Below are 10,568 nucleotides of genomic sequence, written 5' to 3'. Positions count from 1 at the left end.
AAATAAAAGATCAAAAGTAAACGAAATATCCTGAGAAAAAATATTATGATTTGCCTATTATACATTTCCATCAGAATGAATAATTTATTAAACACGCACTTTCGAATGAATTTGATGAATGAACAGCAGTAGCAACCAATCAGTGTTTACTACGAATATCCCTTCCACTGCACGTAGTACTACAAAAAAGGTGGTGCACCTCACAGTTATTAACGACAATACGGACGAGGATTAGGATACTACAAATATAGTTGTAAAAAGTTTAATGAAAGTAAATAACAATCGCAGTACCTAGCATTGTACGGAAAACACAAATTTTCCTAAAAAGTATCTACTTACTCTTCTACTTTGCTTAAAATGATGTACTCTTTGTCGAAGTTGTTTGAACCCGAAATGTAAATGCTAATAGCGTTATTAATGGGCAGACCTTGATAAGAAGTAAAATAGATTATGATAATTCGTTATATAATTAAAATTATTGAAACAATATTCTTTGCACAATAAATGGCAGTAGATTAGTATTGTATACATATAATAATTATTTGAATAGACAATTTCTCATCATAGGAATACCTAAAAGTAATTTGGTAAAACTATAGCTAAAGGCACTCGAGGTAAAGGACATATGTATGTAATACGACGGTATTAATAAGCAGTTCGTAAACAGGTTTTCTATAAAGACTTACAAATAATTCCATAACACGAAGATTTCAATGAACTCAAATAAACACACTATGCATATCAATTATTGATTAAGAGATTTTTTGTTTGAATCTATAAAATATTTGTGAAGAGCAAGATAAAATTTGTCGTATATGAAAGCTATTGAGATTGATGTGAAAGAATCCTATGTCAGAGCACCATTTACTGAGATGTTGAAGATTTTTTTAACAATTGTAATTCAAATGGTATGGTAAAGTACCTCTCTGCGAATGCAAAGCTGAACACAAGGGAACAAGAAAGTAGAAAATTTTGAATAGTGTACACGACCGAGCACGATGAATAACCCTGCAAATGTAAGACCATATGATCGTAGTGGTGATGTTTTTCCTCTAACAATAAGTTCTGTAAGCACAACATGATGAGTACAAACAGATGAAAAAAAGACTGGACGGACACACTAAATATGACGTGACAGTTAGCGCAAAAACAACAAATTCGTTTAGCTATGACTTTTTTTTCGTAGTAGCAATCTTTTTCGCTTTCAGTCTTATCATTTTGACACGCCTGGATTTTGTTTCACAATCTAGTCTATCGTATGACTTTCATCCTGAAACTTAAGATACCCACAGTCTATAATATACCTATAAGATACCATCAAAATTACTGGGTATTATTCGCAATTAATTTTTCTTGTAAGACACTAGCATTTACTATCACTATCACTAGTTATCAAGCTGTTGTCCATGAAATGATATGAACACATCATGTTTTATGCTTTGTGGAATTGTGAGATCCAAAATATTTTCTCACTTTGTTAGAACTTTCGTGGGTTGAATAAAATTCTATTCGAGAATAACACTAGGAGTAGGCTCTGCTTACTTTAAGTGAGTTTCTGCTCATTGGTGTCCACCAAAAATTGATTTTGACTTGAGCGCTTACGTTTTTAATCCCAACTCGACTTTGTTAACGTTATCTTTCTGCCAAAAGCTAAAAAAAGAGCATGTACCAACATGATCCGATTTATTTATAATTTGTTCAAATTCAGCAGTACTGATCGATCTTAAATATATACTTGCAAATATAGCTGTATACGTGTATAGTTATTGTGTGTGTGTGTATATATATATATATATATAAATATATATATGAATGTATATTGATATGAAATTCAAGTAGTCAATTCGCTCGACATGTAAATTTTTAATAAAAAAATTTTAGTATTTATTCTACAGAATCGACATCTGAGTGTACGAGCTATAGTGTAAAAAGATGAGCATTGAGATTTTAAGATCACTCTTAATACTGATTTATCATTAGAATTCAAGCAGTCTGATATTGATGAAAACGGCAACAAACATTATATTTACAGATTACATACAAAATAGATATCAAGCACCTAGATTACGCGGTCACTATCTAGCGCAGGTTTGTTACAACGTTATTTACAACACAATCGTATTGTAACTGATAATTGCGTCAGGTGACTTCATAAGCATCCTTTTTTCCAATCAGTCTGATTATTTGAGTGATTTGGACGAGAAAATCTTGGTCCCGGAATGCGTGATGCCGGACGAGGTATTCCACTTCCGGCACCAGACATTCTAGTGGGAACACTCCAGTTAGTCGGAGCTCTCAATCTTGTCTTACTCTCCAGCCCGGTATGTTTCATTGGTCTAACCAGCATCTAAAATAGTACAATGAAATTATTCAGACTTGAAGCTCAACCAAATTCGGAATTTAATTAGACCGATGAGTTATACATAATATGACTCACCTCTGGTTTTCGTATTATGTTATTTTGGCCTTGATATGTTACAACATTGGGCATGTCAGTAACGTAATTTGCTAAACAAAAAATTTTAAAAACTTAATAACTTAGTGTTTGACAGTTAATAGACGGTTTTCACGCACCAGCTGTTCCCACAGGTTGAGTGGAAGAACTAACAGGACTCAAAATTGGCGAGCTTGTTTTAACGGTATGCGATGCAGTAATATCAGGATTGCGTTGATTAGATGCACCTTTCAGTATTGGAGATGGTAGGTCTTTCTCTGTTTCAACCCAAGTATTTTCCATGACTCGTCTATTTGGTTTGGGTGTTGAAATTTGCTTTAAACCTGAAATGAAATAGTCCCATAATATACAATCTTATTTAGTTGTGATGTGCTGCTTCATCATTCTAGTTGTTAATTAATGATAGCACCTACTTTCTTCTTGTAATCTCGCAATGTAGTGAAGTTGTGCGGAGTTTATGACTCGGGAATTATAGGAAGGTTGACTACTGTCTGAACAAACGCTAAGTCTGTCGTCAAGATCAGGAGCACTATGAGCACTTTGGGTACTTTCAATGCTTTCGGTTGATCCACACGCTCCTTTGCTGTAAAATTCTTTTATACTTCCACCCACGTCCAGCAATCTTTGTTCTGATCCACTTTTCAACCTCCCTAAGGGTAGCAATTTGTTTATCAGGGTGCCCTCAACATTTCTTGGAACATCTGACTGACCTCCTCTTCCATAGTTTGAATTCGGTATGTTGGAACAGCGTCGAGCGTCAAAGCTTCTCAAGCTATTTGTAGCTAAGTTCGGATTAGATTTTTGAAACAATTGGGGTACCTTCGACAATACTCGTGGGGCTCGCAATTTCTTCTGATAATTTGAGGCAGGTTTACAAAATGTATTATCTAAACTTTCAAGTGAAGGTTGAGATTGGAGATCTGCTTTTGGAACATTTACATTTGTTTTTTTCGTAAAAGTATAATATTTTTTATCATTATGACTTATTGGTACCCCAAAATTTGCTGGTTTATTTGGATCTATGTTTCGAATTTTCGACGGGTTTTTTCTATAGGTGTTATTGTGATTAATGGTAGAAATATCGGACATACGATCCTCAACTGTATGACTATACGTAGAATCTAATATCTGTTCGCTACTTCTTTGAACTTGTTCTAGCAACTCTCTCCGTAAAGCAGTTGGGCCATTAAATATAGGATTCATAGTTGCATGGGATATCGTTGTATCTATATTGATATTTTCTATGGATGAAAAATTGGGTTCGATGTCTGCATCTCTATCACATGTATGATCAGATAAACCATGGTTCAAATCAAGTGTTATATTGATTGTTTCCAATGTTTGTTGTTGAGACATCAAAGTTCCACGTAATCCATTTGATAATTTATTATCATGGCTAGGACTCTTGATTAATGTTTCATCCAAATCGACCTTATTATCAATCGGTATTGATGTAAATGTAGTATTTATGGTCTGTTTCTCGATATCCAGTGGTAATGATTGTCTAGGCAATGAGGATGCGGATCTTCTTGTAAAAGTGTTGAAAGTGCTGTTCAAATTTGCTATTTGAGTCGTTTTGAAATCCGTACTTAAAGTATCGTTTTCATCAATATTACTTTTCTTTAATGTAGTATTATTTTCGAAGGATTTTAAAAAGGTCTCATCATTGAAATCTTTTGAATCAGATACATCACCAAACATGCTGGTCTTCATCATTGACTCTGTGAGGATTTGAGAATCTACAATGCTTTCTCCGTGTGGCAAAGATTCTTTAGATGTATCTGCAAGAGACGAACTCAGATCTGAAGGTTGTGATACGTTCATTAATGCATCTGAGAATTCCGGTTCCGTTAAATTTATAAATGAATCAATTCCTTTTGATTGAGATGAATTCAAGAAGGCTTCCATACTTTCTTGACCAGATCCATTAAAGACCCCAGATTTTGCTGAAAAACTTGCAGCTGCAGCTGGCGTTAGTTTTAACATTGCCGGAACAGATTCCCTTCTGTTGGTTATTGAGATGACTTCATTTTCCATCTAGTTTTAATTCATAATATATTTTTTGAGTAAAATGATCAAGGTAATCTTTATGCATATTACAGCAAAGTGAAGATGAAAACAAAAAGTTGCCAGAATATCACATTCGTGATGGAGACTTACTTGAGGATTAGAGCCTTCTATTGTCGGAGAGGGTCTTTGCCACACATTTTCAACTGAAGGTGATAATGCTTCTATAATTGATTCAAAGCTTAGCCTATTACTTCGTTTTTTTGGTCTGGTAAATGTTCTTGTATCTATAGATTTTCTTGTACCTAAGAATTAACAAAAGATGGATTGTTTGCCATTTGTGAAAAATAAAAATAACTGATATATTTAGCAGTGCAATACATGAAACTATGAGTACACATTTGAGATATACTCACCATTTAAACTTTCACTTTCATCTAAATCCAACGCTGGTCCATTAACTAGCCAGTCGTGCAGGTTTTGAACTCTGCCTTCTGGTGGGCAGTTTGCAGCCACGCAAAGCCTGAAATAAGATTTTATTCACTTGTTAGTATGTTCACAACTATATTGATTACAATGAGATATCCCTAGCCATAAAAGTTTTATATTTTCGGGTTCTGATAAAACCAAAATTGAATACATTCAATACAAATGTCATGTGTGAGTCATGGACAGGAGTATGAATTCCAACATTTACAAGGTGATTCAACTGAAGTTGTGTACCTCTGGAATGTTCTACATATGCAACTCGTTCATATTTTCATTTTGACAGTAAAAGAGCGAAATGAAGGTGAATGTTAACAAAGAGAAATGTTCAAACATACCATCTTTGCTCGTCTGTAAAGTCAAAGGCTGCAACGTCGATGATATCGTCTGCATCAATAGGCTGCAGTTCGTCGAAGTTATATGTGTTTGGCATATTTGCTGCCGTTTGTATTTGCTGCTCTGACATTTGCATTCAACAATTAATAAAATGTGCATAGTTCATTTTACCGTTAATTGATAATGATGTTAGTAGCTATAAATGTTAAACGATACAATCTAAGAGATGCGAAGGAGTTTTTGGACAAGTCGCGATATTATGAACAATACTTCAATTATAATTTAACTCTCATTAATAAACCCGTCTAACACCAATTCCATGTAAAACTATGATAAATAACATAACCATTGGTGAAGCTAAAGAAATACTTTGCCACCAATACAACTGAACACAACAAACTACGGGCCTATAAATAAAAACGCATTCAACTGGTCAAACGTGAAATTTTTTAATCTTTTGCCATTGATGCCAACTTGATGATTTTGACACCTTCTGGTTTTTTTTTCGTGCCTAGATCAGTGGCGCCTACCCAGCCCAATATTCTGCATTTTCTTTACACCGACAGATGATCTTTCTATTAACAATTATCAACAATCATTCAAACAGCTTGCCCCTTTAACATTTCATCATTAATGGCAAGCACGTTGTGAGGATAACCTGAAAATACAAACACTGTGGAAGAATTGTCAGTGATACTTTGGTGGGACACTAGGAATTGAAAGATCATACTTGACTGGACGCGTCAGAAAAATATAATAGATTTTGTATATTAAATTTTGTCTGATCACTTCAGCGTGATAATATTCACAATGCAAAGACTCGATCATGGAAAAAAACTATCCTGGGTTTATCGTAATAAGAAAAGAATTTCACGCAACCAAAGATCTGATCAACCGATAGAAGATGCAGCTAATGTACAGATCCAGAATAGAAAGGCCAGAATTGTTCTACGCAATCTACCTTTTAAGGTACAATACTCACCACAGTATTTAGCAATTTTTTTCTAATTAATTCCTATCAATCATAAGTCATTTATTATTGGAAGGTTACGGAGGAAGATATTAGAACACATTATGCACCGTATGGTGAAATTGAGGAAATAAATCTTCTCCGTCATCCAGGTGGTAAGCTTGTGGGTTGTGGATTCGTGCAATTCAAAAAAGTGGAGCAAGCTTCAAAGGCAATATTTAACACAAATAAAAAAGAACTGCTGGGTAGGAAGTTACATCATATATTCAGTCATTAATCCTTGTAGAAAACTTATTCACTTATATGTATCAAATAAATTGTAGGTAGAGTCATTACATCAGATTGGGCAATACCAAAATATAAATTTTCTGAAACTGTGGAAAATAAAAAGGATGAAAGTAATGAGACCGAAGATCTGCAATCAACAGAAAATATCTCTAAAGATCCAACTTTGAATGATGCAACTAATTCCCTATCAAAAACGCAACTTAAAAAAGAACTGAAAAAGAAAAGAAGAGAAAAGGAAAAGCTTAAGAACACCCAAAAACGAGCTAGACTCATTGTTCGAAATTTATCGTTTAATGTGAGTATGGGTCGGAACCTTATCTTTCAGTTAATGAAAATAATCCCTTTTATCAATGGTTTGAAAATGACATGGTCTGATTTAAATTTTAGATAACTGATGAAATATTAAAAGAACATTTTTCTCCATTCGGTAACGTAGAGGAGGTAAAGATACTTACAAGACCTGATGGAAAACTTGTGGGTTGCGGCTTTGTTCAATTCAGTCTTGTGCAGAGTGCCGCAAAAGCTATTCATAATTTGAACCTCAAGCCTCTGCTTGGTCGACCTGCTATAGTTGATTGGGCTGTACCAAAAACGAAGTTTGGTCAACTCGATAAAGAAAAAACTGCCAGCGAAGATGATAAAGAACAAATTGAAATAAAAGAAGAAGTACCTGATGAGCTTAACAACCGAGATGAAGAAATAAAGGAAGAGATTTCCTCCGTTAAATCTGAAGAGGATTGTCCTGATGACGAGTAAGTTGATATCACAATTGTTCAACACTATCCGAATCGAAATAAAATCAGAACTGCTTGATTGTTGTGATTGACATTTTTGTCCTTCCAGAGAAAGTGACAAGGAAAAATCTTCAGATGAAAACGATGAGATTGCTTCCAATGATGAAGACATTGATGAAAAAGACGTGAATATGTCCCCCAATGAAATTAAAGATGAAGAAGCCCGAACTGATGAAAAATCGCGTCCTCGTGTAATATCCAATGATGTTACGGAAGGAAAGACTGTATTCTTAAAGAATGTTCCATTTTCTGCAACAAATGATGATCTCAGACAATGCATGGAACAGTTTGGTCCAGTTTACTATGCGCTTATATGCATGGATTCAATGACCGAGCATTCGAAAGGGACAGCATTTGTCAAATTTCAAGTAAGACCTGGTTCTCGCAGTTGATGTACAAGTTATTTGAAATGTTTCCTCTACATAATTATCTGTCACAGCACCTGGAGGATGCTGAGAAATGTTTATCTGCAGGTACTGAGTTACGTTTACATGATCAAGTACTCGATCCCCATAAGGCATTGGACCGAAATGAGATACAGAACAAATCAGAACTGAAAAAGCAGAAAGCAACTGATTCCAGGAATCTTTACCTCGTCAAGGAAGGAGGTACAACCACCTGAAATAAATAGAATCCATAAGCAGGACGTTCGTTTATAGTAAAAACATGAATTCGGTGAATAAATATTCCGTTTACTTATTTGCAGTTATATTAGCTGGCAGTCCAGCTGCGGTTGGGGTATCAGCGAGTGATATGGCTCATCGTTTACAATTGGAACAATGGAAGTCGCAGATGTTACGGAATCTGAATATGTTTATTTCAAGGGTTCGACTCGTAGTACATAACTTACCCATCACAGTAGATGATAAAAGGTTGAGAGATATTTTCCAGAATCATTCTGGGCCAAAGGCGGTTATTAGAGAAGTAATATATGTTGGCTCTCATTAGTCTATCTGATGCACAAATATCAAGGCAGTGTGCTTGTTTTTATGGTCGGTTATAGCTCATGAAATTTGTTTTTTTCTAATTAGGCTCGAGTGATGCGGGATTTGAGAAACATAGAGTCAAATGGACTTGGAAAATCCAAAGAATATGGCTTTGTTGCTTTTACCAGTCACGAAGATGCTTTAAAAGCATTGAGAAACATCAATAATAATCCAAAAATTTTCGGTCCTACCAAAGTAATCAACTTTGACTTGATTCCGACTGCTATTCGGTACAAACGTGTTTTCCTATTCATATTTCTTATTTTCAGAGACCGATCGTCGCTTTTTCGATTGAAAATAGGGTAATGGTTAACGCCATTAAAAAGCGGATAGAAAAGAGTCGGGAGCGAAATCCTCTTTGGAACGGAAAAGAGCAAACGAATACACGTGATCGGGTCTGGACCAACAAGCGAAAATTCGCCGATGGAGAATCCGGCGATGATAAGAAAAGCAAACTCCGCAGAAAACCAGTGGGGAATAAACGTATAAAAAGAGATCAACTATCCGCAACTAATCCGCCGGTAGAAAACGCCACAGGGAACGAAGACATTCAATCGTATGCAGGTGTGACAAGTAAAGCCGGGGAGAGAAAAATGAGATCAAGATTTAATTTAAAATCTCAGGCTGTATTGCATAAACAAACTCTAAGAAAAGAATTGAAAAATAAGAAATCGAAAGCGAAAATTCAGCTGCAGAAAAAAGAGGCACGAATTTCTCGGAATGAAATCAGGGTGAGTCTTTATCTCTCTTACTTTTGGCATAGTTTTTTTACCGCGCTGTAATTTATTTTTTAATAATTTTCAATATTTATCCGTACCAGCCAAAACAGGGAGCACAAAAAAAAAGTCGAGAGGACGTTGACTTCAACAAATTGGTGAACAATTATAAGACTAAAATGATGGCGGCACCTCAAGCAAAATCTAAGTGGTACGAAACGTAAAAAAATAAGTTATGTACAGTAAATTTTGTAACTATTATTTTTGAATTAAAAATAAAAATTTTATCAAATTTAAATTTGTGTGAATTTACTTGTTACGAAATTAAGCATACACTTTTGAGTTATTTGCTTGTTATTTATTCATTATTTTTCGGATATCCGTTCATAGTAAGAGCGATATTACGTTTCTTCCTTATTTGTACACATATAATTCATTTGGCTAAGGCGAATGCATCCCATAGAAATGTAGGTTGCTTCCATGCAGTGTATACAGAACGCGTTGCGCTAAACCGCAAATCGTCGAGTTCCGCGACTAATTATATTTTTTTAATTGCCAGGTAAATCGGCCTTTCTCATTTTCCATGCGGGGAAACGAGCCGAAAGTTAGTCGTTCATCTTATTTCGTTTTCTTTATTGTTAACTAACCGGTGGATGCTATGCGTGCATCCGCACCTTGGTGATCATAGCCGAAATATCATATAGTAATAAAACAATAAAATTGATAGCTAATATTCTACGTAAATTGGGAGAATGAATTCAAGCTTCCCACGCAAGTTTAGCAGACCGTCGATAAATATTCGGAAATTCACCATCATCGACCTGGATTTAAGATTTGGTCGAAACTGGTTATGAAAATTAGGACAATCGCCCGAGAGCAGAGAAGATATTTTGGATTGACACGTCCCGTAACGGTGACAACGGAACAAGTCAAACCATTTCTTATTAAAGTGTGCTCAATATTTCATGAGCAAGTTAGCAGGTGACGGACCTTCAAAAAGAAAAGCATTGCGCGGGTATAACGGACGGATTTCGAAAGCCTTATAATATCCGACTGTTACTCCGGGGATACTTTCAGATTAAATCCGGTAAAAAATTCAGACGTTTAAATGTATACTTATTTCTGATATAATCTACTTTCGCGGTCGAAGAGCACCCAGTCTGAAAGGTCATTGATCGAGCATGCGAGAGATTGTAGAAAAAAAGTAACTTACCGGGCCAACCGGATGAACAAATAAAACTGCGGTATTTGAATCTGACCAGAATAGGCAGAGAAAATTCACTGAGCTGATATTTTTTATAAATGAAATTTGATTATGTATTCAATATCCTATGACCGTCCCGTTCGACATTGCGATCACACGAAGGCCAGCTCTGGAATAATACTATGCTGTGGTGAACAGGTAAGATCGACCAAAGTAACCACATCCAAAGCGTGTAATAAGGTATATATCAGTCGCAAAAATGTTGAGAACTAGTTTCTGCTTCTACTGTAGCGTGGGCTGTTGCAGACCGGGTGGTATTGTGAGAT

At 35.4% G+C, this 10,568-nt stretch overlaps 2 protein-coding genes and 1 long non-coding RNA gene across 6 annotated transcripts; 2 read left to right on the top strand and 1 right to left on the bottom strand.

The window, feature by feature from the left end:
- Positions 1-248: 248 nt before the first annotated feature.
- Positions 249-10,533, bottom strand: LOC105685866. Of its 3 annotated transcripts, XM_048655110.1 has the most exons (9): positions 7,213-7,368; positions 6,998-7,122; positions 5,287-5,407; positions 4,879-4,985; positions 4,616-4,767; positions 2,869-4,492; positions 2,575-2,778; positions 2,438-2,508; positions 249-2,347 (listed from the first exon to the last, which is right to left on the bottom strand). In XM_048655110.1, exons 3-9 carry the CDS (start codon positions 5,379-5,381, stop codon positions 2,150-2,152), a joined length of 2,451 nt encoding a protein of 816 aa, XP_048511067.1. In that variant the 5' UTR covers positions 5,382-5,407; positions 6,998-7,122; positions 7,213-7,368; the 3' UTR covers positions 249-2,149. The 3 variants fall into 3 exon arrangements, with proteins under 3 accessions (XP_048511067.1, XP_048511068.1, XP_012255732.2); XM_048655111.1 differs by lacking the exons at positions 6,998-7,122; positions 7,213-7,368 and adding an exon at positions 10,252-10,533; XM_012400309.3 differs by lacking the exons at positions 6,998-7,122; positions 7,213-7,368 and having other exon boundaries at positions 5,287-5,844.
- Positions 2,167-4,849, top strand: LOC125500915. Of its 2 annotated transcripts, none has more exons than XR_007278375.1 (4): positions 2,167-2,321; positions 2,590-2,700; positions 4,141-4,263; positions 4,558-4,849. It is a non-coding gene; the product is annotated as an uncharacterized LOC125500915 (long non-coding RNA). The 2 variants fall into 2 exon arrangements; XR_007278376.1 differs by having other exon boundaries at positions 2,553-2,700.
- On the top strand, positions 5,910-9,336 carry LOC105685867 (RNA-binding protein 28). The gene is made up of 10 exons (XM_012400310.3): positions 5,910-6,253; positions 6,331-6,499; positions 6,578-6,837; positions 6,930-7,294; positions 7,386-7,704; positions 7,776-7,944; positions 8,043-8,260; positions 8,368-8,517; positions 8,592-9,053; positions 9,143-9,336. The coding sequence occupies exons 1-10, from the start codon at positions 6,095-6,097 to the stop codon at positions 9,260-9,262; spliced, it is 2,391 nt and encodes a 796-aa protein (XP_012255733.2). The 5' UTR covers positions 5,910-6,094; the 3' UTR covers positions 9,263-9,336.
- Positions 10,534-10,568: the final 35 nt, after the last annotated feature.

Source organism: Athalia rosae, chromosome 5, assembly GCF_917208135.1.
Source record: "Athalia rosae chromosome 5, iyAthRosa1.1, whole genome shotgun sequence".
In the NCBI taxonomy this organism is placed as follows: domain Eukaryota; kingdom Metazoa; phylum Arthropoda; class Insecta; order Hymenoptera; family Athaliidae; genus Athalia; species Athalia rosae.
The sequence above is the reverse complement of the archived record's forward strand: the minus strand, read 5'-3'. Positions and strand labels throughout refer to the sequence as shown.